The 27,745-nt window shown below is 38.1% G+C and overlaps 1 protein-coding gene across 5 annotated transcripts in view; it reads right to left on the bottom strand.

Moving 5' to 3' along the window:
* DPY19L2 (dpy-19 like 2) overlaps positions 1 to 27,745 on the bottom strand; it is a 111,140-nt gene that overhangs the window by 19,483 nt on the left and 63,912 nt on the right. For all 5 annotated transcript variants that reach the window (XR_005217061.1, XM_037837061.1, XM_037837060.1 and 2 more), the window contains one exon: positions 26,405 to 26,451. Coding sequence is in view for 4 of the 5 variants with exons in the window: in XM_037837061.1 (XP_037692989.1) it covers positions 26,405 to 26,451 (47 nt within the window). In the remaining variant the exon portion in view is untranslated. The remainder of the gene's footprint in view (positions 1 to 26,404; positions 26,452 to 27,745) is intronic.

Here is a 27,745-nt window from a genome sequence, read left to right on the forward strand (position 1 = left end):
CATAAATGCTCAGCGAACTCCAAATAGAATAAATCCAAAAAAACCCACTCCGAGACATATACTGATCACACTGTCAAACATAGAAGAGAAGGAGCAAGTTCTGAAAGCAGCAAGAGAAAAGCAATTCACCACATACAAAGGAAACAGCATAAGACTAAGTAGTGACTACTCAGCAGCCACCATGGAGGCGAGAAGGCAGTGGCACGATATATTTAAAATTCTGAGTGAGAGGAATTTCCAGCCAAGAATACTTTATCCAGCAAAGCTCTCCTTCAAATTTGAGGGAGAGCTTAAATTTTTCACAGACAAAGAAATGCTGAGAGAATTTGCTAACAAGAGACCTGCCCTACTGGAGATACTAAAGGGAGCCCTACAGACAGAGAAACAAAGACAGGACAGAGAGACTTGGAGAAAGGTTCAGTACTAAAGAGATTCGGTATGGGTACAATAAAGGATATTAATAGAGAGAGGGAAAAATATGGCAAACATAATCCAAAGGATAAGATGGCCGATTCAAGAAATGCCTTCACAGTTTTAACGTTGAATGTAAATGGATTAAACTCCCCAATTAAAAGATATAGATTCGCAGAATGGATCAAAAAAAATGAACCATCAATATGTTGCATACAAGAGACTCATCTTAGACACAGGGACACAAAGAAACTGAAAGTGACAGGATGGAAAAAAATATTTCATGCAAGCTACAGCCAAAAGAAAGCAGGTGTAGCAATATTAATCTCAGATAAAATAGACTTCAAATGCAGGGATGTTTTGAGAGACAAAGAAGGCCACTACATACTAATAAAAGGGGCAATTCAGCAAGAAGAAATAACAATCGTAAATGTCTATGCACCCAACCAAGGTGCCACAAAATACATGAGAGAAACACTGGCAAAACTAAAGGAAGCAATTGATGTTTCCACAATAATTGTGGGAGACTTCAACACATCACTCTCTCCTATAGATAGATCAACCAGACAGAAGACCAATAAGGAAATTGAAAACCTAAACAATCTGATAAATGAATTAGATTTAACAGACATCTACAGGACATTACATCCCAAATCACCAGGATACACATACTTTTCTAGTGCTCACGGAACTTTCTCCAGAATAGATCATATGCTGGGACATAAAACAAGCCTCAATAAATTTAAAAAGATTGAAATTATTCAAAGCACATTCTCTGACCACAATGGAATACAATTAGAAGTCAATAACCATCAGAGACTTAGAAAATTCACAAATACCTGGAGGTTAAACAACACACTCCTAAACAATCAGTGGGTTAAAGAAGAAATAGCAAGAGAAATTGCTAAATATATAGAGACGAATGAAAATGAGAACACAACATACCAAAACCTATGGGATGCAGCAAAAGCAGTGCTAAGGGGGAAATTTATAGCACTAAACGCATATATTAAAAAGGAAGAAAGAGCCAAAATCAAAGAACTAATGGATCAACTGAAGAAGCTAGAAAATGAACAGCAAACCAATCCTAAACCAAGTACAAGAAAAGAAATAACAAGGATTAAAGCAGAAATAAATGACATAGAGAACAAAAAAACAATAGAAAGGATAAATATCACCAAAAGTTGGTTCTTTGAGAAGATCAACAAGATTGACAAGCCCCTAGCTAGACTGACAAAATCAAAAAGAGAGAAGACCCATATAAACAAAATAATGAATGAAAAAGGTGACATAACTGCAGATCCTGAAGAAATTAAAAAAATTATAAGAGGATATTATGAACAACTGTATGGCAACAAACTGGATAATGTAGAAGAAATGGACAATTTCCTGGAAACATATGAACAACCTAGACTGACCAGAGAAGAAATAGAAGACCTCAACCAACCCATCACAAGCAAAGAGATCCAATCAGTCATCAAAAATCTTCCCACAAATAAATGCCCAGGGCCAGATGGCTTCACAGGGGAATTCTACCAAACTTTCCAGAAAGAACTGACACCAATCTTACTCAAACTCTTTCAAAACATTGAAAAAAATGGAACACTACCTAACTCATTTTATGAAGCTAACATCAATCTAATACCAAAACCAGGCAAAGATGCTACAAAAAAGGAAAACTACCGGCCAATCTCCCTAATGAATATAGATGCAAAAATCCTCAACAAAATACTTGCAAATCGAATCCAAAGACACATTAAAAAAATCATACACCATGACCAAGTGGGGTTCATTCCAGGCATGCAAGGATGGTTCAACATCAGAAAAACAATCAATGTATTACAACACATTAAAAACTCGAAAGGGAAAAATCAATTGATCATCTCAATAGATGCTGAAAAAGCATTTGACAAAATCCAACATCCCTTTTTGATAAAAACACTTCAAAAGGTAGGAATTGAAGGAAACTTCCTCAACATAATAAAGAGCATATATGAAAAACCCACAGCCAGCATAGTACTCAATGGTGAGAGACTGAAAGCCTTCCCTCTAAGATCAGGAACAAGACAAGGATGCCCGCTGTCACCACTGTTATTCAACATTGTGCTGGAAGTGCTAGCCAGGGCAATCCGGCAAGACAAAGAAATAAAAGGCATCCAAATTGGAAAAGAAGAAGTAAAACTCTCATTGTTTGCAGATGATATGATCTTATATCTAGAAAACCCTGAGAAATCAACGATACACCTACTAGAGCTAATAAACAAATTTAGCAAAGTAGCGGGATACAAGATTAATGCACATAAGTCAGTAATGTTTCTATATGCTAGAAATGAACAAACTGAAGAGACACTCAAGAAAAAGATACCATTTTCAATAGCAACTAAAAAAATCAAGTACCTAGGAATCAACTTAACCAAAGATGTAAAAGACCTATACAAAGAAAACTACATAACTCTACTAAAAGAAATAGAAGGGGACCTTAAAAGATGGAAAAATATTCCATGTTCATGGATAGGAAGGCTAAATGTCATTAAGATGTCAATTCTACCCAAACTCATCTACAGATTCAATGCAATCCCAATCAAAATTCCAACAACCTACTTTGCAGACTTGGAAAAGCTAGTTATCAAATTTATTTGGAAAGGGAAGATGCCTCGAATTGCTAAAGACACTCTAAAAAAGAAAAACGAAGTGGGAGGACTTACACTCCCTGACTTTGAAGCTTGCCAAAGTCAAAGTTGCCAAAACAGCATGGTACTGGCACAAAGATAGACATATAGATCAATGGAATCGAATTGAGAATTCAGAGATAGACCCTCAGATCTATGGCCGACTGATCTTTGATAAGGCCCCCAAAGTCACCGAACTGAGCCATAATGGTCTTTTCAACAAATGGGGCTGGGAGAGTTGGATATCCATATCCAAAAGAATGAAAGAGGACCCCTACCTCACCCCCTACACAAAAATTAACTCAAAATGGACCAAAGATCTCAACATAAAAGAAAGTACCATAAAACTCCTAGAAGATAATGTAGGAAAACATCTTCAAGACCTTGTATTAGGAGGCCACTTCCTAGACTTTACACCCAAAGCACAAGCAACAAAAGAGAAAATAGATAAATGGGAACTCCTCAAGCTTAGAAGTTTCTGCACCTCAAAGGAATTTCTCAAAAAGGTAAAGAGGCAGCCAACTCAATGGGAAAAAATTTTTGGAAACCATGTATCTGACAAAAGACTGATATCTTGCATATACAAAGAAATCCTACAACTCAATGACAATAGTACAGACAGCCCAATTATAAAATGGGCAAAAGATATGAAAAGACAGTTCTCTGAAGAGGAAATACAAATGGCCAAGAAACACATGAAAAAATGTTCAGCTTCACTAGCTATTAGAGAGATGCAAATTAAGACCACAATGAGATACCATCTAACACCGGTTAGAATGGCTGCCATTAAACAAACAGGAAACTACAAATGCTGGAGGGGATGTGGAGAAATTGGAACTCTTATTCATTGTTGGTGGGACTGTGTAATGGTTCAGCCACTCTGGAAGTCAGTCTGGCAGTTCCTTAGAAAACTACATATAGAGCTACCATTCGATCCAGCGATTGCACTTCTCGGTATATACCCGGAAGATCGGAAAGCAGTGACACGAACAGATATCTGCACGCCAATGTTCATAGCAGCATTATTCACAATTGCCAAGAGATGGAAACAACCCAAATGTCCTTCAACAGATGAGTGGATAAATAAAATGTGGTATATACACACGATGGAATACTACGCGGCAGTAAGAAGGAACGATCTGGTGAAACATATGACAACATGGATGAATCTTGAAGACATAATGCTGAGCGAAATAAGCCAGGCACAAAAAGAAAAATATTATATGCTACCACTAATGTGAACTTTGAAAAATGTAAAACAAATGGTTTACAATGTAGAATGTAGGGGAACTAGCAGTAGAGAGCAATTAAGGAAGGGGGAACAATAATCCAAGAAGAACAGATAAGCTATTTAACGTTCTGGGGATGCCCAGGAATGACTATGGTCTGTTAATTTCTGATGGATGTAGTAGGAACAAGTTCACTGAAATGTTGCTATATTATGTAACTTTCTTGGGGTAAAGTAGGAACATGTTGGAAGTTAAGCAGTTATCTTAGGTTAATTGTCTTTTTCTTACTCCCTTGCTATGGTCTCTTTGAAATGTTCTTTTATTGTATGTTTGTTTTCTTTTTAACTTTTTTTTTCATACAGTTGATTTGAAAAAAGAAGGGAAAGTTAAAAAAAAAAAAAAGAAAAAAGACAAACAAGGAAAAAAAAAAAAAAGATGTAGTGCCCCCTTGAGGAGCCTGTGGAGAATGCAGGGGTATTCGCCTACCCCACCTCCATGGTTGCTAACATGACCACAGACATAGGGGACTGGTGGTTTGATGGGTTGAGCCCTCTACCATAAGTTTTACCCTTGGGAAGACGGTTGCTGCAAAGGAGAGGCTAGGCCTCCCTGTATTTGTGCCTAAGAGTCTCCTCCTGAATGCCTCTTTGTTGCTCAGATGTGGCCCTCTCTCTCTGGCTAAGCCAACTTGAAAGGTGAAATCACTGCCCTCCCCCCTACGTGGGATCAGACACCCAGGGAAGTGAATCTCCCTGGCAACGTGGAATATGACTCCCGGGGAGGAATGTAGACCCGGCATCGTGGGATGGAGAACATCTTCTTGACCAAAAGGGGGATGTGAAAGGAAATGAAATAAGCTTCAGTGGCAGAGAGATTCCAAAATGAGCCGAGAGATCGCTCTGGTGGGCACTCTTACGCACACTTTAGACAACCTTTTTTAGGTTCTAAAGAATTGGGGTAGCTGGTGGTGGATACCTGAAACTATTAAACTACAACCCAGAACCCATGAATCTCGAAGACAGTTGTATAAAAATGTAGCTTATGAGGGGTGACAGTGGGATTGGGAATGCCATAAGGACCAAACTCCACTTTGTCTAGTTTATGGATGGATGTGTAGAAAAGTAGGGGAAGCAAACAAACAGACAAAGGTACCTAGTGTTCTTTTTTGCTTCAGTTGCTCTTTTTCACTCTAATTATTGTTCTTGTTGTTTTTGTGTGTGTGCTGATGGGGGTGTCAGGGATTGATTTAGGTGATGAATGTACAACTATGTAACGGTACTGTAAACAATCGAAAGTACAATTTGTTTTGTATGACTGCGTGGTATGTGAATATATCTCAATAAAATGATGATTAAAAAAAAAATAAATAAATAAATAAAAGAAAGAGGCTAAAGATAAAGAATAACAGAACAACAGTTCCCTGAGCTGAAGAAAGATTTGCATATTCAGGTTAAGATGTCCTACGAATTAATAAACATAAAACACACACCTATACACACACACGCACACTCACAGCATCTCAAAACCCTCCAAATTAACAGGGAGAAAAATTTTATAGAGGATTTTTTATCTGCAATGCTCAATGCTAAAAACCAATGAAGTAACATTTATAAAATTCCTAATAAAACCTAGAAATCTCTATTAAACAATCAATCATTCAAATATGAGGGCAAAATAAAGACATTTTTTCATGTATGATTCAGGCATTTCTCATGCTCAGAAAGTATGTCATCTCTATACCCTTCCCGAAAAACAAGATTTGAGTGTGTACTCTATAGACCTAAAAAGGGGAAAGCATGTGATGCAAGAAAGAGTCAAACCAGAAAAATTTAAAGTCAAGTCCAAAAATTGCTTGTGTCTGAAATCTAAATATTCAGAGAGCCTTCTTGAAATAGAATAGATATTATAACAATCTAGAACTAAACTTTCAGATTGTTTCAATATCACATGGGAGGTGAGCATACATAGAAGGGAGAAATAAATGTGTTCTGACAGCAGTGGTGAGGCGAGGTCTCTAAAGCCAGAAAGCCTGAGTCTGAATCCCAACTGTTCCACTTACTAGCTGTGTGCCCTTGGGAAAATTACTTATCAACCCTGTGCTTCAGTTTCCTCATCTGTAAAGAAGGAGGGTAATAATGGAACTCCTCTCCCACAGGATAGCTGTGAGGAGTTATTGGATTAAAGTTAAAAACCTAATAATATTGCCAGGCACACAGTAAGTCATCAGTGAATGTTAGCTATTATTATTGTTCGGGATAATAATTTTAGATGCTGATTAATTCTTGACATCAATAAAAATATGGTTAATTATTTAAAGGAAAACCACAGTAAAATAGAATTGAGATTTAGAAAACAAACAATGTAGAAAATGTCAAGCCAAGAATTTCTTTTACGCTTAATGAATAAATGACATATAATAAGATGACAGGAATAAATACAAACAAAGCAGTTATCACAATGAATACGAAAATGGGTTAAATTCCCCAATAAAAAATGAAGATTGTTAGATAGAAGGGAAAAAATAAAATCTTGCAATGAGAAATATACCTAAACCAAAATGTCAGAGAGAGGTTGAAAAATAAAATTTCGTCAAAACTTTAAGGAACAGATAATCTTCATGTTAAACTATCCTCAGAGAACAGAGAAAGAAAGCATAGATATAACTTTGATTACAAAATCAAGTAGGGGTAGCCCACAAAAACTCTATACCAATCCCACTTATAAATATATAAACAGAATCCTAAATAATATCGTATTAAAAGAATAATGCACTAGGACCAAGTAGGTTTCAATCTGGATGTGAAGGAAAGATTCAACATTAAGGAACCTATTAATGTTTTTATTGATCAAGTAAATGAAAAAGAGCATATAAAGATCAACCAAAGACTTTTAAAGCCATTTAATAAAATTCAGTGTCCATTTTATAGCTTTATGGAGTTACCGAAATGCTATTCATACACCATACACTTTTGAAATTCATCTTTAATTTTAAAAATATTTTGTTTTAATGGACTAGAAAGAAATTTCCTTAATTAAATAAGGCTATGTGTTACATATCAGCAGCCAACAGAACAGTGAACCATGAAAAGGACATCTTAGAGTCAGAAATAAAACAAGAACAAAGGACAAAGCCCATTATCACTACCATTTTTCACTGTTGCTCTGCAAGTTCTAGCCAATAAAATAAGACAAGAAAAAAAGAGAGGTAGAAATATTGAAAATTATCAGTATTTTCAGATTGTATGATTACCTGCCTAGAAAGTCCAAAGAATTCATTGAAACCCTCTGAGAACAAAAAAGAAAGTGTGGAGGGGTAGCTACATACACAATTGATGTATAAAAAATTGACAGCTCTCCTATAAACTAGCAATGACAATTAGCAAACATAAGGTAAAAATTTACCATCCTCAATAGCAAAAATAAAACAGGAAAAAAAAAAAAAACAACATGTAAAATCCACAAGGAAAAACTAAGATTCATGGGGGAAAAAAACTATAAAACTCAACCAAAGTACAATAATTAAAATAACAATAAAAATAGCTAACACTCGAATGTTTTTTCTGTGAGAATTCTCCTAAGCACTTTACGTATATGAATTTGTTCAATACATACAGCAACACTGTGAGATACACATTGTTCCCATTTTACAGTTGATGGAACTGGGACACAGAAGTGTTAAAGTGATTTGCCCGCAACTACTAAATAGATATACCATATTCCTGGATTGGACACTTAATCTTACAAAGATTAAATTCTCTTTGAATTGATCTGAAACAATTACCATAAAGTGACTATGGTAGGAGCTGGGGGCAGGGAAGGATTCTAAACATATATATTCCAAAGTTACCTGGAAAAATAAATGTAAGGAAATGTGAAAATAATAATAATGAGTGAAATGATACAGTGTGGTTCTACACAGAAACAAACAAATCAATATAAGCGAAAATCTAGAAACAGACAAATACATATGAGAATTTATTACTATATGATAAAAATTGACATTTCAAATGACTGGGAAAAAAGATAAGTTTTACAATATTGCGTTGGCAAAATATTTTACTTAGAAGAAAAAAGATATATGCCTAAAACTCTCTATACTGTAAAATTAATGAAAGATTAATGATTTTTATTTAAAATTAAAAATTATGTACGATAAAAAACTTTAAATAATTTTGGTGTGAAGTGTGTCTAAGCAAAAAATGAACTTAAAAAGCGGAAAGTTGGTTCATGTGATTGTACAGAAATCTTAAACTTCTATAAAGACCATAAATAAATTTAAACTATAAATTGGCATCCTGGAAGAAACTAGGTCATAAAATGATAGACAAAAGGTTAATGTCTATAATATATAAAAACACAGATCAATTTTTAAATGGTCAAGAAGAAATACCCATAGGCAACAGACATATAAAAAGATTCTAAACTGCACTGATAGGCAAAGAGTTATTTTTTTAAGAAAAGTTACTTTTTTTTTTTACCTGTCAGATGGAAAAAAATTAAAAGTTTGATAACTGTTCAAATGGATGCAAGAAAATGAGCACTCTCATCACTATAATCTTTCAGTATTTATCAAATTATAAAATACTCATACCTGATGATCCAGCAGCCTCATTTCAAATATGCTATTATGCTGGTTTCGATGTATTATGTCCCCCAAAATGCCATTATCTTTGATGCAATCTTGTGTGGGCAGACATATTAGTGTTTATTAGATTTTAATCTTTGATTGTTTCCATGGAGATGCAACCCACCCAACTGTGCATAATAATTCTGATTGGATAATTTCCATGGAGGTGTGGACCCACCCATTCAGCATAGTTTACTGGAGCACTATGTAGGCTCAGACAGATGCGAGCTTGCTACAGCCAAGAGGGACAGTTTGAAGAATGCACAGGAGCTGAGAGAGGAGCTGCAACATACAGAGACATTTTAGAGATGGCCTTTGAAAGCAGACTTTTGCTCTGGAGAAGCTAAGTGAGGAAAAATGCCCCAAGAGCAATTGAGAGTGACATTTTTGAAGAGGAGCTGAGGCCTAGAGAGGAACATCCTGGGAGAAACCAGAACTTGGAGCAGATGCCAGCCACGTGCCTTCCCAGCTAACAGAGGTTTTCCGGACACCATTGGCCATCCTCCGGTGAAGGTACCTGATTATTGATGACTTACCTTGGACACATTAAGGCCTTAAGACTGTAACTTTGCAACCAAATAAACCCCCTTTATAAAAGCCAATCCATTTCTGGTGTTTTGCATATTGGCAGCATTAGCAAACCAGAACAGATTTTGGTACCAGAATACTGGGGTGCTGGTGCTGCTGAGTTTGCAAATACCAAACACGTTGGGACAGCTTTTTAAATGGATAAGGGGAAGATTCTGGAAGAATTGTGAGAGGCTTGATAGAAAAGGCCTAAACTGCGTTGAAGAGACTGTTGGTAGAAATATGGAATCTAAAGATACTTCTGATAAGGCCTTGAGCAGAAATGATGAATGTGTTGTTGCAAACTGGAAGAAGGGCAATCCTTGTTTTAAAGTGGCAGAGAATTTGGTAAAATTGAGCCCTAGTGTCCGATGGAAGGAAGAATTTGGGAGCAACTGGGATACTTGGCTGATGAGATTTCAAAACTAAAACTTGTACATATAGCATGGCTTCTCCTTGCAGCTTATAGTAAAATGCAAGAAGACAGAGATAAGATGAGAACTGAACTTTTGGTTTCAGAGAAACCAGAAACTGATTGCCTGGAAAACTCTGAACTTCCAGGGGGTGGAACCCCAGAAGTTACAGCCCCACATGAAGATTTAACCAAACATGGAACCCGACCTCCATTTCAGCACAAGCCAAGATTGGAAATGGAGTTATCCAGAAAGGATCTGTGGAAAGTCCTACTGTCTGATGGCTTTGACCCCTGTATTTCATACGAAGCCAACAGAATTTTTGCAAGATCTATATAGATGGAGCTGCTGCCAGTCTGGACTGGAGGAGACAGACAAGGAGCAAACTGAATGAAAAATTTCTTCAAAGACAGAGCCATGGAGGTTGAGGTCTGGAGTCAAGAGGTCTTAGGCTGGGAGAACGGAGTGGCCCCCTTGCATGGAAAGGATGAGTTTGCTGCAGAGGTCGAGGGTGAGCCTTCCACCTCGATTTTCAGGAAGAGTTTTGCCACCTCAGGCCTCAGGGAGGGTGGAGCACATTCCCAGGAGAATGGGGAGAGCCTGGCTGCCACCCCACTGTTCTGAAGGGGTTGAGTGTGGGCCCAGAGATAAAAGAGAATCCAGGTGCTGCCCCGATGTTTGAGGAGGGTGGGGCCGAGAAGGTGATCTCCCCAATGTGGATATGCTGGAGCACTCACCCCAGCATTTGGAGAGGAAAGGCCTGCCACAAAGGCCCTTAGGAAGGGTTAGACTCCCGCTCTCTTAAGCCCCAAGGATGCAACATCATTCTGTGAATGACTCTCAGACTTTGAAATCTAATGGAATTTCCCTGTGGGTTTTAGTAACTGTTTTGGTCCTGTGAACCCTGTTTTCCTTTCAGTTTCAACTTATGGCAATGGGAATGTTTATCTTATGAATGTCTCCTTTGTATATTAGAAGCACATAACTTGTTCTAAGTTTTACAGGTCCACAGTCAGAGGGGAATTTTGCTTTTGGACAGACCACACCTGTAAATGATTTAATGGGATCTTGTACTTAAGTATTGTTACTGAAATGATTTAAGTTTCTGTGATATTGTTGTGGGATGAATGTATTTTGTATATGGAATGATGATGTTATTTTGGGATCCAGGGGGTGGAATGTGCTGGTTTGGATGTATTATGTCCCCCAAAACGCCATTATCTTTGATGCAATCTTGTGTGGGCAGACGTATTAGTGTTGATTAGATTTTAGTTCTTTGATTGAGTGTTTCCATGGAGATGCAACCCACCAACTGTGGGTAACAACTCTGACTGGATAATTTCCAAGGAGGCATTGCCCCACCCATTCAGCATGGCCTTGTTTAGTTCACTGGAGCCCTACAAAAACTCAGACAGAAGGAGTGAGCTTGCTATAGCCATGAGGGACACTTTGAATAATGCACAGGAGCTGAGAGAAGGGCTGCAGATGAGATAGTTTGAAGATGGCCTTTGAAAGCAGACTTTCGCTCTGGAGAAGCTAAGAGAGGGCAAACACCCCAAGAGCAACTGAGAGTGACATTTTGAAAAGAAGCTGTGGCCTAGAAAGGAACATCCTGGGAGAAAGCCATTTTGAAACCAGAACTTGGAGCCAACGCCAGCCACGTGCCTTCCCAGCTAACAGAGGTTTTCCAGACACCACTGGCCATCCTCCAGCGAAGGTACTGATTGTTGATGACTTACCTTGGACACATTATGGCCTTAAGACTGTAACTTTGTAACCAAATAAATGCCCTTTATAAATGCCAATCCATTTCTGGTGTTTTGCATCCTAGCAGTATTAGCAAACCAGAAGAGCTATGCTATAGACATTCTACAAGTGTGCAAAGATATACATACAAGGATGTTCATTACACAGAGCATTGATTGCTATGACAAAAAGTTAACTATAATCTGAATGTCCATGATATGGGAATGATTAAATACATGATGAGCAAAGCTGATGATAACTAATGGAATGTCAAGACTATTGCAAAACATAAGGAAGATCTATACAGAAGCCCAAGACATAATGTTAAAAAAAGGTAACAAGTTTCAGAATAATGAGAATACTAAAACTCCATTTATGTTTTTAAAGATTGTTTTGCCAACAACTTTCCTTACAGAAATAGGAAAGCCAACCATCAAATTTATATGGCAGGTAAGGGGCCCCAAAAGATCAAAGCCAATTTGAACAAGAAGAACCAAGCTGGAGGCCTCTAACCCACACCTCCCAATCTTAAAACTTATTACAAGGAGTAAGGGTCAGGTGGCCACATATGGACATGTGGGATTTAGTCTGTCCACTAGAACAACTAGAAAATAGCCAAGAACCCTCTGAAACAACTGTTTGGAGGATTTCCGAGATTAGATGCGCATCATAAACCAACCAGGAATGATTTGAAGGGCCAAGATGGATAAATCACAGCACAGAACTGGAAGTCAACTCTTCCACACTGTGGAGGCTGGCACCTCCGAGTCTCTGCCTGGTGAGAAACAGAAGCCCTTTCACCAGGAGGAAGGGAAGGGGCGGTCATCCACTCTCCAGTTGCAGATTTGATTAACAAATTCGGACTGCTGAATACGAACTCCGAGACAGAAAAATCTACAACACAAACAACAAATAAACCCTGTATCTGTCCCACTCCCAGCTGGGAGAAGGCCAGCTGATTGAAAAAAAAAAAAAATTTAAAAACCAGAGACTTCTGGAGTTGGTTGCACTCAGAATACTTGAAAATGGCTGTGCCCCCAAGAAAAGAGGATACACAGACCTGGGTACCAATGCCAGGTCTTGATTGATGAAAGTTGGGGGTGGGGTGGGGGGCAGGCCCAGTGCAAGGGGCAGCTCTCACTAGGAGAATTCAGACCCTAGGGGCTGGGATATCAGCATCAGTTTCAATCAACAAAAACAACTGAGCCCAGCCTCTCCCCAGCACACAACAGTTTCAACCTACAAAAAGTGGAGCCAATCCCATCTTAAATACAATCCCAGCAGGGTGAAAATGGTGGCTGCTTTAGAGTCCTGTAACTTTTCCAGGTTCCAAGGAATAGCAGGCTAAAGTGAGGTGGGGCAAGGCTTAGCTCAGATAGTGACTGTTATATAGAGAATTCAGACCCCAGGAGCTGGAAAACAGAAACAGTTAAGCCTGCCTTCAGCCTCAGCCTCTGTATCAATCACAGCCCTGGATGGAACAGGGTCACCTGAGAATTAAAGGCACAGTACCACTTTAAACCAGTAGGGAGCAGTGGTCATCAGGTGCCATCTGCTGGGCAGAACAGGAAAAGCACAAAATTAAGAGACTTCACAGTAAAGACAGGTCTCATCCCCAGGGAACCTTGATACTGATTACAACCCCTCATGAGTACTGGGCCTGCCTTGTCTGGGAAACCTAACTGGGGCTGATCCTGTATAGGGGGACCCTCTGTCCAGAGCCATTCTGCCAGGTAAAAGTTGCTAGAGGTAACAAAAGGAGTGTTAAAAACATACAGAGAAGATGGTGGCATAGAGAGGAGTGGGAGCTAGTTTGTCAAACTGGGACAACTTAAAAAAACCAGAAACAACTAGGAAATAATCCAGAATAACTGCAGGGGGACAAACATGACCATCCACTCATCATACACTAACCTGAATTGGGAGGAATGCCCGAGATCGCAGCATAAAACCCGTAAGCAAAAACTGCAGATCCAAGCCAGGAGATCCTCCCCCCATAGCCCAAGCTGCAAAGCCACGTGGTGCTAGAGAGAAGCTCTCTCCCAGCAAGCAAATATAGCTCAGCTGAGCTCCAACTGGGGTTTTAATTAGCAAGTGTGAACTGCTCACTATGAGCTACGCATTCCCAACAAGCATACAGAGACTTTGGGTGATGACTGATCTTGGAGAGCTGGAGGGTCACCGTGGACAAGCCCTGAAAGGGACTCTCTGTCCCTTTTTTGGCTCAGTGGAGAAAGCCTCAGCCATTTTCAGTTCCCAGTGCTCTGACCCAGACAAGGGTGGAGATAGCACAGGCAGAGAGACACCATTGAAATGCTAATGATGTCCCCCTAGGGGGTCTACCTTCTCTAAGAGGAAAAGGGTGGGGCCCAGCTCTACTACCTGCCTTCCATTCAGAACCAGATCTCAGAGCCTGGGAGAAAACAGCCACAGGCCACACCTCCTTACACCAGTGTGGAGCTGCAGGCTGACAGGTGCCACCTGCTGGGCAGAAAAGCACAGTGACCTGAGGCATCACAAGGTGTACCAATTTTCTAAGACACACCCTCGAGGAAACCAGATACTGAATATTTCTTCCTTCTGGGACCTGAGCCTGTTCTTGTCTGGGAAAACCTGACTGGGGTAACCAAGGAAACCATGCCTAGACAACAGGAAACTACAATCTACACTAAGAGAAACGAAGTTATGGCCCAAAGGAACAAACCTACACTTCAACTGAGATACAGGAATTCAAAAAACTAATAATAAGTTAATTTAAAAAGTTTAGGGAAGATATGGTGAAAGAGCTGAACCGTATAATGAAAACACTGGATGTACATTAGGTAGAAATTGAAAGTTCGAAAAACCAACTGGCAGAATCTATGGAAATGAAAGGCACAACATAAGAGATGAAAGACACAATGGAAACACACAACAGCAGATCTCAAGAGGCAGAAGAAAACACTCAGCAACTGAAGAACAAGGCACCTGAAAGTCTACACACAAAGGAAGAGATAGAGAAAAGAATAGAAAAATATGAGCAACATCTCTGGAAACTTAAGGACAAAATGAAAAGCAAGAATGTACATATCATTGGTGTCCCAGAAAGAGAAGAGAAGGCAAAAGAGGCAGAAGCAATAATAGAGGAAATAATCAATGAAAATTTACCATCTCTTATGAAAGACATAAAACTACAGATCCAAGAAGCGCAGCGTACCCCAAACAGAACAGATCTGAATAGGCCTATGCCAAGACACTTAATAATCAGATTATTAAATGTCAAAGATAAAGAGAGAATCCTGAAAGCAGCAAGAGAAAAGTGATCCATCATATACAAAGGAAGCTTGATAAGACTGTGTGGATTTCTCAATAGAAAACATGGAGGCAAGAAGGAAGTGGGGTGATATATTTAAGATACTGAAAGAGAAAAATCACCAACCAAGAATCCTATATCCAGCAAAACTGTCCTTCAAATATGAGAGAGAGCTTCAAATATTCTCTGACAAACAGACAATGACAGTTTGTGAACAAGATACCTGCTTTACAGGAAGCACTAAAGGAAAAACTGCAGACAGAAAGGAAAAGACAGGAGTGGGAGGTTTGGAAAACAATTTTGGGAGATAGTAGCACAACAGTGTAAGTACACGGAACAAGGATGACTGTGAGTGTGGTTGAAAGAGGAAGGTTAGGGGCATGTGGGACACCAGAACCAAACACAAATGATGGGGACTGGGAATGTGTAACTCAGGGAAACCTAAGGTGCTCAACAATTGTAATAAAAGGTACAAATATGGCTAAAAAAAACATATAGGGGCAGAGAGGAGAAGATAGTGGCATAGAGAGGAGTGGAAGCTAGTTTGTCCCCCTGGAACAACTAATAAACAATGAGGAACAACTAGTGAATAATCTGGAATAACTACGGGGGGACAAACATGACCGTCCACTCACCATACACCAACCTGAATTGGGAGGAATGCCCAAGACTGCAGCATAAAATCTGTAAGTAAAAACTGTGGATCCAAGCCAAGAGCCCCCTCCCCCCATGGCCTGAACTGCAAAGCCTCGTGGTCCTAGAGAGCAGCACTCTCCCAGCAAGTGAATATAGCTCAGCTGAGCTCCAACTGGGGGTTTAATTAACAAATGTTGACTGCTCAAAACAAGCTATGAATCCCCAACAAGCAGACAGAGGCTTTTGGTGATGACTGACCTTGGAGAGCTGGAGGACCTCTCTGGGAGGGAGGGGGAGCCCAGAGGATAAGGTGCCATTTCTGGCTGACAGGTGAAACTGAGGGTGGCCATGGACTGGCCCTGAAGGGGGGGCTTCCTGTCTCTTTTTCGGCTCAGTGGAGAAAGCCTCAGCCATTTTCAGTTCCCAGTACTCTGACCCAGACAAGGGAGGAGACAGCAGGGTCAGAGAGACTACTCAAATGCAAATGACCTCTCCCTAGGGGGTGTATCTTCCCTAAGAGGAAGAAGGTGGTGGCAAGCTCTACTACCTGCCTTCCATTCAGAAACAGACCCCAGAGCCTGGGGGAAAACAGCCTTGGGCCACACCTCCTTACACTGGTTAGGAGCTACAGGATGACAGGCACCACTTGCTGGGCAAAGTACAGTGGCTTGAGGCCTGAAAGGGTATATCAATCTTCTAAGACACACATTCAGGGAGATGTGATACTATCGCCTCCTTCTGAGACCTGAGCCCATTTTGGTCTGGGAAAACCTGATTGGGGTAACCAAGGAAACCAGATGCCTAGACAACAGAAAATTACAACCTATACTAAGAAAAATGAAGTTATGGTTCAGTCAAAGGAACAAACTTACACTTCAACTGAGATACAGGAATTTAAACAACTAATGCTAAATCAATTTGAAAAGCTCAGAGAAGATAAGGCAAAAGAGATGAGGCATATAATGAAAACACTGGGAGTATATAAGGCAGAAATTGAAACTCTGAAAAAACAAATGGCAGGATCTATGGAAATGAAAGGTGCAACACAAGAGATGAAAGACACAATGGAGACATACAACAGCAGAAGAAAACACTCAGGAACTGGAGAGCAAGACACCTGAAAGCCTACACACAAAAAAAACAGATAGAGAAAAGAATGGAAAAATATGAGCAATGTCTCTGGGAATTGAATGACAACATGAAACACAGAATGTATGTATCATGGGTGTCCCAGAAGGAGAAGAGAAGGGAAAAGGGGCAGAAGCAATAATAGAGGAAATAATCAATGAAAATTTCCCATCTCTTATGAAAGACATAAAATTATGGATACAAGAAGCACAGCATACCCCAAACAGAATAGATCTGAATAGATCTATGCCAAGACACTTAATAATCAGGTTATCAAACATCAAAGATAAAGAGAGAATCCTGAAAGCAGCAAGAGAAAAACGATCCATCACATACAAAGGAAGCTTGATAAGACTATGTGCGGATTTCTCAATAGAAACCATGGAAGCAAGAAGGAAGTGTTTAAGATACTGAAAGAGAAAAACCACCAACCAAGAATCCTATATCTGGCAAAACTGTCCTTCAAATATGAGGGAGCGCTTAAAATATTCTCAGACAATGACAGAGTTTGTGAACAAGATACCTGCTCTAGAGGAAACACTAAAGGGAGCACTGCAAACTGAAAGGAAAAGACAGGAGTGAGAGGTCTGGAACACAATTTTGAGAGATAGTAGCGCAAAAATGAACAAAGATGACTGTGAGTCTGGTTGAAAGAGAAAGGTTAGGACCATGTGGGACACCAGAATGAAAGAGGAAAGATAAAGACTGGGACTGAATAGCTCAGTGAAACCTAGGGTGCTCAACGATTGTGATAAAAGGTATACAAATGTTTTCACATGAGGGAGAACCAAATAATGTCATCATTGCAACATGTTAAAAACAGGGTGGGAATGGGGGGAAAATACAATCAATACAAACTAGAGACTATAATTAACAGAAACACTGTTTTATGTTTCATTTAATGTAAAGAAGGCAATATACCAAAGCTAAATGCATATGGGGTGGACATAGGGAAGGGGTATGCAACTTTTGGCATTTGAGATGTTGTCTGACTCTTTATTCTACTCTGGTTTAATGCTATATTTCCTTTTATCGCTTCCTAGTGGTCATTTTTTCTCTTTGTTTTTTTTCTTTTGTCTCTCTACCTTCTTTGACTCTTCGTCCTTTTTTGTGGAAGAAATGGAGATGTCCTTATATAGATAGTGGTGATGGTGGTGAATACATAAATATGTGACTATACAGGGTACCATGGATTGTTTACTTAGGACAAAATGCATGGTGTGTGAACAAAACTGTCTTAAAAAAAAATAGGCTGATGAAGAAACCTTGAGGGCACTATATTGAGTGAAATAAGACAGACAGACACATAAGGACAAATAATGCAGGGTCTCACTGATGTGAACTAGTTATAATATGTAAGCTCATAGACATGAATTATGTTACCAGGATATAGAACAGGGCCAAACAATGTGGAGCAGTTGCTTAGTATGAGCAGAATGTTCAACTAAGGTGCACTTAAATGTTTGGAAATGGGCAGAGGTGATAGTAGCATGTTGTGACAATGACTAACACTGCTGAATAATCTGTGAATGTGGCAGAAAGGGTGAGCTCAGAGTCATTTATGTCACCAGAAGGAAAGTTGGAGATTAAAAGATGGGAGAGCATAAAACAGTGAATCTTGTGGTGGACAATATCCATGATTAACTGTACAAATATTAGAAATCTCTCTCATGAACTAGAGGGAATGTATGACACTATAACTGGAAGTTAATAATAGAGGGCATACAGAAAAAATATATATACCTATTGGAAACTATATACTACAGTTAGTATTTTAACATTCTTTAAACAACAGTAACAAATATACTATATCAATATTATGAATCAATAATGGAGAGGGGGTGGTTAGGGGTATGGGAGGATTTGAGTTTCCTTCTTTTGTCTCTATTTATTTTCTGGAGTAATGAAAACATTCTAAAATTTGAAAAAAAAAATAATTGTGGTGATGGATGCACAGCTGTATGATGGCACAATGAGCAACTGATTGTACACTTTGGATCTCTGGATAATTGTATGGTTTGTAAACAATCAATTAAAAAAAAACATATAGGGGCAAAAAAAAAAAAAAAAAAAAAGTCAAAACAATACAAACAGCAGATGAACATTCCCTGAGGAAGAAGAAGGAAGAAAAAACTTTTCCTGGGGCTGGAACAACAGCACAGAAATATGGAAATCTCAGAAAACTTCCACATAGGCAGGGCAAGAATCAGAAAAATAAGAGGTGAAAAACTCTTATCAGTTTAACAGAAGCTATGCTAAAGGTCTAGAATAAGTTGAACTGAATGCCAAACAAAAGATAGAGAAAAAGACAACCAACAAGAAAACCCTAGGCAAAAGAGAGAAAACGACCTCCAGAATAAACTAATCAAGGAAATCACAGGCCTAGACACCAGCAAAAAATCATGAATCACACTAGGAAGCACAAAGATATGGCCTAGTCAAAGGAACAAACTAAAACTCCAGATGAGATACAGGAGTTAAAACAACTAGTTAAAGATGTTCAAAAATATCTTCTAAACCAAATCAAGGAGACGAAGGAAAATGTGGCAAAAGAGATGAATGATATAAAAAAGACAATGAATGACCATAAAGAACTCAGAAGTTTTCAAAAAAAGAAAAATGACAGAACTTATGGAAATGAAAGTCATAATAGAAGAGATGAAAATTACAATGGAGAAATACAATAGCAGAATTGAAGAGGCAGGAGAAAGGATTAGTGAAGTAGAGGACACAACATCTGAAATCCTACACTTAAAAGAACAGATAGGGAAAAGAAAGGAAAAATATGAGCAATGTCTCAGGGAACTGAATGACAACATAAGTGCACAAACATACATGTTATGTATGACCAGAAGGAGAAGAAAAGGGACAAGAGCAGAAAGAATAACAGGAAATAATCACTGAAAATTTCCCAACTCTTACAAAAGACATAAAAGTACAGGTCCAAGAAGTGCAGCATACCACAAACAGAATATATCTGAATAAACCTACTCCAAGACACTAATCAGATTGTCAAATGCCCAAATCAAAGAGGGAATTCTGAAAGCAGCAAGAGAAAAGCAATCCATCACATACAAGGGAAGCTTGATAAGGCTAAGTGCAGATTTCTCAGCAGAAACCATGGAGGTGAGAAAGCAGTGGTATGATATATTCAAGATACTGACAGAGAAAAACTGCCAACCAAGAATTCTATATCTGGCATAACTGTCCTTCAAAAATGAAGGAGAGTTTAAGATATTTTCAGACAAACAGACACTGAGAGAGTCTGTGAACAAGAGACCTGCTATACAAGAAATACTAAAGGGAGCACTACAGGCAGATAGGAAAAGACAGGAAAGAGAGGTTTGGAGAAGAGTGTAGAAATGAAGATTATCAGTAAGGGTAACCAAAAGGGTAAAAAGAAAAAAATAAGATATGACATAGAGACTCCAAAGGACAAAATGGCGGAATAAAGTATTTCCTTTAGAGTAATAACATTAAATGATAATGGATTAAACTTCCCAATTAAGAGGGATAAATTGGCAGAATGGGTAAAAAAAACAGGATCCATCTAAATGCTATCTACAAAATACTTTAAACCCAAGGACAAAAATAGGTTGAAAGTTAATGGCTGGAAAAAAATATTTCAGGGTAACAACAACCAGAAAGAGCTAGGTTAGCTATACTGATATCAGACAAATTAGACTTCAAATGTAAAACAATTAAGAAACAAAGAAGGACACTATGTATTAAGAAAAGGGACAATTCATCAAGAAGACCTAACAATCATAAATATTTATACACCCAAAATACATGAGGCAAATACTGACAACACTGAAAGGAGAAGTAGACACTTCAACAATAATAGTTGGAAACTTCAATACACCACTCTTATCAGTGGATAGAACATCTAGAGAGAGGTTCAATAAGGGAACAGAGATCTTGAATAATATGATAAATGAACTAGACCTAACAGACATTTACAGAACACTGCACCCCACAGCAGCAGGATGTACATTTTTCTCAAGTGCTCATGGATCATTCTCCAGAACAGACCACATGTTGGGTCATAAAGCAGCTCTCAATAAAGTTTAGAAGACTGGTATTATTAAAACGCATTATTGGATCATGATGGAATGAAACTGGAAAACAAAAACAGGTGGAGGGCTAGAAAATTCACAAATATATGAGGCTAAACAACATATTCTTAAACAACCAGTGGGTCAAGGAAGAAATTACAAGAGAAATCAGTAACTATCTTGAGGCAAATGAAAAGGAGAACACAACATATCAAATCCTATGGGATGCAGTGAAGGCAGTGTTGAGAGGGAAATTTATTGCCCTAAATGACTATATTAGAAAAGAAGAAAGAGGTAAACTCGAGGACTTAACTCACTGGAGGGACTAGAGGAGGAACAGCAAACTAACCCAAAAGCAAACAGAAGGAAAGAAATCACAAAGATTAGAGCAGAAATAAATGAAATTGAGAACATTAAAACAATAGTGTTCTAGTTTGCTAATGCTGTGGAATGGAAAACACCAGAGATGGATTGGCTTTTATAAAAAGGGGGTTTATTTGGCTAAACAGTACAGTCTTAAGGCCATAAAGTGCCCAAGGTAACATATCAGTAATCGGGTACCTTCACTGGAGGATGGCCAATGGCATCCGGAAGACCTCTGTTAGCTGGGAAGGCATGTGGCTGGCATCTGCTCCAAAGTTCTGGTTTCAAAATGGCTTTCTCCCAGGACGTTCCTCTCTAGCAAGCTTGCTCCTCTTCAAAACGTCACTCACAGCTGCAATCAGTTCCTTCTGTTATGCCAGCTCATTTATATGGCTCCACTGATCAACTTAAACCCACCCTGGATGGGTGGAGCAACACCTCCATGGAAATTATCCAATCAGAGTCATCACCCACAGCTGGGTGGGGTGCATTCCAAAGAAACACTCAAAGAATTACAATCTAAGCAACCCTGATAACATCTGCCCATACAAGATTACATCAAAGATAATGGCGTTTGGGGGACATAATACATTCAAACTGGCACAAATAGTGAGAATCAACAAAATCAGAAGTTGGTTCTTTGAGAAAATCAGTAAAATCAATGGACCCTTAGCTAGGCTGACAAGGAAAAAAAAGAGTATGCAAATAAATAAAATCAGAAATGGAGGGAGGGACAAAACTGCTGACCCTGCAGATAAAAGGAAATAATGAGAGGATACTATAAACTATATGGTAACAAACTAGACAACTTAGATGAATGTACAACTTCCTAGAAAAGCATGAATAACCAACACTGACTCAAGAAGAAATAGAAGACCTTAACAACCCAATCACAAGTGAAGAGACTGAATCTGTCATTAAAAAAACTTCCGAAGAAAGAAAAGCTTAGGACCAGATGGCTTCACATGGGAATTCTATCAAACATTACAGAAAGAATTAGAACCAATCTTGCTCAAATTCACAAAAAAAAAAAATTGAGGAGAAGGGGAAACTGCCTAATTCATTCTATGAAGCCAAAATTACCCTAATACCAAAGCCAGACAAAGATACTACAAGAAAAGAAAATTACAGACCAATGTCTTTAATGAATATAGATGCCAAAACCCTCAAAAAAATACTTACAAATTGAATCCAGCAACACATTAAAAGAATTATACAACATGATGAAGTGGGTTTTATTCCAGGGATGCAAGGGTGGTTCAACACAAGAAAATCAATTAATGTAATACATCACATCAATAAATCAAAGAGAAAAAACCACATGATCATCTTGATTGATGCAGAAAAGGCATTTGACAAAATTCAATATCCTTTCTTGAAAAAAAAAATTTCAAAGGATAGGAATACAGGAAACTTCCTCAATATGATAAAGAGAATATATGAACAGCCCACAGCTAAAATCATACTCATTGGGGAAAGACTGAAAGCTTTCCCTTGAAGATTTGGAACAAGACCAGGATGCCTGCTGTCACCACTATTGTTCAACATTATGCTGGAAGTGCTAGCTAGAGCAATTAAGCAAGAAAAAGAAACAAAGGGCATCCAAATTAAAACAGAAGTGAAACTTTCACTGTTCGCAGATGACACGATCCTATATGTAGAAAATCCCCCAAAACCTACAGTAAAGCTACTAGGGCTAATAACTGAGTATAGCACAGAGGCAGGATACAAGATCAATACACAAAAATCAGTAGTGTTTTTATACACTAGAGTAAGGAGCAATTTGAGGGGGGAATCAGGAAAAAAATTCCATTTACAATAGCAACTAAAAGAATCAAATACTTAGGTATAAATTTAATCAAGGACATAAAAGTCCTATACATAGAAAACTACAAAACATTGCTGAAAGAAATCAAGGAAGATATAACTAAATGGAAGGACATACCATGTTCATGGATTGGAAGACTAAGTATAGTTAAGATGTCAATTCTACCCAAATTGATTTATAGATTCAATGCAATAGCAATCAAAATCCCAACAACTTACTTTGCAGAAATAGAAAAACAAATAATCAAATTTATTTGGAAGATCAGCGTGCCCCAAATACCTAAAAATATCTTGAGAAAGAAAAATGAAGTGGGAGGACTCACACTTCCTGACATTAAAGCCTATTACAAAGCTATAGTGGTTAAAACAGCATGACACAGGCTAAAAATAGATACACTGACCAAAGGAATTGAATTGAGAGTTCAGAAACAGACCCTCTCAACTACAGACAATTGATTTTTGATAAGGCAGCCAAGTCAACTCAACTGAGACAGAACAGCCTCTTCAACAAACGGTGCTTGGAGAACAGGATACCTATATCCAAAAGGAAAAAAGAGGACTCCTATCTCACACTTTATACAGAAATTAACTCAAAATGGATCAAAGACTAAACATTAGACCTAAGAACATACAACTTTTAGAAGAAAATGTAGGGAAATATCTTAAAGATCTTGTGATGGGAGTGGCTTCCTAGACCTCATACCCAAAGCAAGAGCAAGGAAAGAAGACATAGATAAATGAGATCTCCTCAAAACTGAATACTTTTGTCCATCAAAGGATTTTTTCAAGAAAGTAAAAAGGCACCCTACTCAATGGGAGACAATATTTGGAAGCCACATATTGGATAAGGGTTTAATATCCAGAATATATAAAGAGATCCTACAACTCAACAACAAAAAGAGAAACAGCCCAATTAAAAAATGGACAAAAGACATGGTTGGCCACTTTTCCAAAGAGGAAATACAAATGGCTCAAAAGCATATGGGAAGATGCTCAGCTTCACTAGCTATTAGGGAAATGCAAATCAAACCACAATGAGATATCATCTCACACCTACTAGAATGGCCATTATCAAAAAAAAACAAACAGAAAATTACAAGGACTGTAGAGCAATGTAAGAAATAGTACACTTAGTCACTGTGGTGGGAGTGTAGAATGGTGCAACCACTCTGGAAGACAGTCTAGTGGTTCCTCAGGAAGCTAAGTATAGAACTGCCATAATTGTGGTGATGGATGCACAGCTGTATGATGGTACCACGGGCAACTGATTGCACACTTTGGATCTTTGGATAATTGCATGGTATGTGTACAATCTCAATTAAAAAAAAAAAAAAAACTATCCATGGAACTGCACAACACAGTGAACCCTAAGTTAAACCATGGACTGTAGGTAACTGTACAATTATAAAAATGTGCTTTCATCCATTGTAACAGATGTACCACAGGAATGCAAGGTGTTAATAATAAAAGTGGTATAAGGGACCCCTGTATTTTATGCATGATTTTTCTGCAAACCCACATCTCTAATAAAACATTTTTATACAAAATGATGGTGTTTATATATTTTCTAGAACAGTATGTTCTAAGCTGTTTACAATCAGTACCTCTGAGGAGATTTAAGAGAGTGGAATGTCCCCTCTATTTTACATACTTCTATCAAGAAGAACTTTCTCTCTTTTTTACATACTTCTGTTTTGTTTGAATGTATTACTGTACTACGCATAGTTTTTGTGGTTTAAAGCACCCTTCTGATCATAAACACACACATGACTGTTGCTTCCAAGTTTGTAAGAAAGTCTTCCTTCTTTTGAGCCAAGCATCTCCACCCCTAGTCTTCAAGTCTGTCCCTCTTCCACATTATAGCCTCTCAAGTACTTGAAGACAGCTGCCACATACCCCTCAATCTTCTGTCACCAATTAAATAACCCCCCTTACGTAAATGGTTTTCAATGCTCTGAGCACACTCCTTTTAGAGTATTAGGACACATTCCCTGGCTTCCATTTGACCAGAACAAAGTGGAGTGTGTCTAAGGCTCAAACAAATGCTGCAAAAGATCTTGTTTGCTCTTCTGGCAAGCATAAAATACTGTTTATTAATAAACTAGAAGCATGGAGTGCAGGGTTCACAGAAACTCCATGTAGGATTGTGCCAGTTTGAATGTATTATGTCCCCCAAACGCCATTATCTTTGATGTAATCTTGTGTGGGCAGACCTATCAGTGTTAATTAGATTGAAATTCTTTGAGTCATTTCCATGGAGATGCACCCCACCCAACTGTGGCTGATGACTCTGATTGGATAATTTCCATGCAGGTGTTGACCTGCCCATTGGGTGGGTCTGAAATAAATTACTGGTGCACTATATAAGATCAGACCGAAGGAGCGAGCTTGCTACAGCCAAGAGAGACATTTGAAGAAAGCACAGGAGCTGCAGATGAGAGACATTTTGAACATGGCTGTTGAAAGCAGACTCCCGCTCTGGAGAAGCTGAGAGAGGACAAATATCCCAAGTGCAACTAAGAGTGACATTTTTGAGGAACTGCAACCTAGAGAGGAACGTCCTGGGAGAAAGCCATTTTGAAACCAGAACTTTGGACAGACGCCAGCCACGTGCCTTCTCAGTTAACAGACGTTTTCCGGACATCATTGGCCATCTCCAGTGAAGGTACCTGATTGTTGATTTGTTACCTTGGACACTTTATGGTCTTAAGACTATAACTGTGTAACCAAATAAACCCCCTTTTATAAAAGCCAATCCAACTCTGGTGTTTCGCATTCTGGCAGCATTAGCAAACTAGAACAAGGATCTTCACAATTCTTCTGGAAATCTAAAAGTGTTCTAAAAATAAAGTTTATTATATAAAAAAATCAAATGACATATCTACAAATACTAAATGTTAATTTATATAAGATTTCCCTCTGAAGGAAGTTTACTTCACAATTTACTTTTTGTGCTCTGTAGCAACATGTGATTGATATGAGTTATGCCAGCATCTGTTTATGCCTTAGGTCTAAAGTCTTCATGAAAACCACAAAAAACTGTGACACAGCAAATTGCTTTAATAATTAACATAGGAAAAGCTATTTCATAAATATTCAGAAAAATAATCATGCTTTCTCTAAAAGTAAAAATATCAAAAAACAAAACAAGCATAGTCAAAAATAAATACTTACCTTGCTTCTGTTTGCTGACTTTACATTATGGTGATACATTAAAATTAAACTGAATCAATTTATACATTAAGTCAATTCAAAAATATAAACATTTACAAAAAAATTCACATACATAAATGAAATCCATAAAAATAATACATTTGAAGAAAATGTCTAAGTTTGGTTCATACCTCCTTTCTTGCTATCATTTGAAAAATTAATATTGCAATAAGTTATTTAATAATTGAATATAGCATGCTTTAAAAACAACTATAATATAATTACCTTTGATAAGTGTTTGTACATAAGACACATAAAACATCACGAAAGATCTGTGAATAGAATCACATCAATGAAACTTTTCTTAAAAATTATGCAACTTTAAAGTGATCTAATTCATTAGTACAAAACAGATCAAACTAGAAAGAAGTATTTTTTTTAATGTTAAAGTGAGTCCTTGCTGGCATCAGAAACAGTGCAGCCCCAGTTTCTGCCACAGGCAACTTCTTTAAGAGATTAATTCTTCTAAAAATAGTCCATTTCAGCTCTAAAATTCTAAGGTTTTATATGAGTGTAATTACTTACTAATGTTCTAAGTTTATACTTTTACTGGGCAGGGGTAGGAGAGGTTGGCTTCCTTAAAGGAGGTAGCTTCCTCCATGTATTTTCAGAGTCTGTATTAATTTAGCCTCCCAAGCAAAGTAGGGACATCTATCTATGTGTCAGCTATCTATCTATCTTTCTGTCTATCTATCTATCAAACAATCAATCATCTCTCCATCTACCCATCCACACAATGGACTATACTTCCACTACACCACCAAATTCCTGATTATTATAAAATTAGCTATAGGCATATCTGCCTCCCTGATCTCTACACCTAAGCTTAAAGTGACTGTTAAGAAGGCTCAAGAGCACTCATAAAAATGGACCAGATGACGGCACAGTGTAGAAGACAGAGAGGCATGAAAAGGGGACTATGAAAGCTAAATTTGGCCAGAGGCTTTAGCTGCAATAATATGCAACCCAAATGGTAAAATTTTTAAAAATGTAAAAGTAACTTAAAATTTTGTACTCCAAATGATAATGTGTTTTATAATCCAAAGAAAGATGTTGAAAAATACATAGCTGAATTTGGACTCTAATTTAAAATGAAATCTAGGTTTAAAATTTTTAACTTCTCTCATTGATTCAAAAGCATTCTGCATGCAAGAATGTTTTAAATTCCATAAGAGCTGCTATATAAATTCAGTGTTAACATCTCAAATAGTTAACCACTGAGGGACATAAATGAGATTCCAGTTGCATATGCAGACAACTGCCAGTTCAACAGTATTGTTAATAAAACATATTTTTTTACGGGAGTTTTAATGCTCAGTACTGTCACAGGAAAATCATGTTATCATATGCCTTCATTCTCTCCTTCCCAGAAGTAACTTTACACAAGTGAAAGCTTAACCAAACATCGAAGGTATCCTTGAGGTGAAAAATAGCTATAGTATCAATAAAGACTGAGGAAATTATGTGGAAGCAGAGAGGAGCTGAGCTTTGGTGGCTACAGGGATGGGTGTTTGTGTGTTGGGGTGTGTGTACACGTGTACATCAGCACACATGTTGTTTTGGGTG

The sequence above is a fragment of the Choloepus didactylus genome, chromosome 5 (assembly GCF_015220235.1).
Source record: "Choloepus didactylus isolate mChoDid1 chromosome 5, mChoDid1.pri, whole genome shotgun sequence".
Classification (NCBI taxonomy): Eukaryota; Metazoa; Chordata; class Mammalia; order Pilosa; family Megalonychidae; genus Choloepus; species Choloepus didactylus.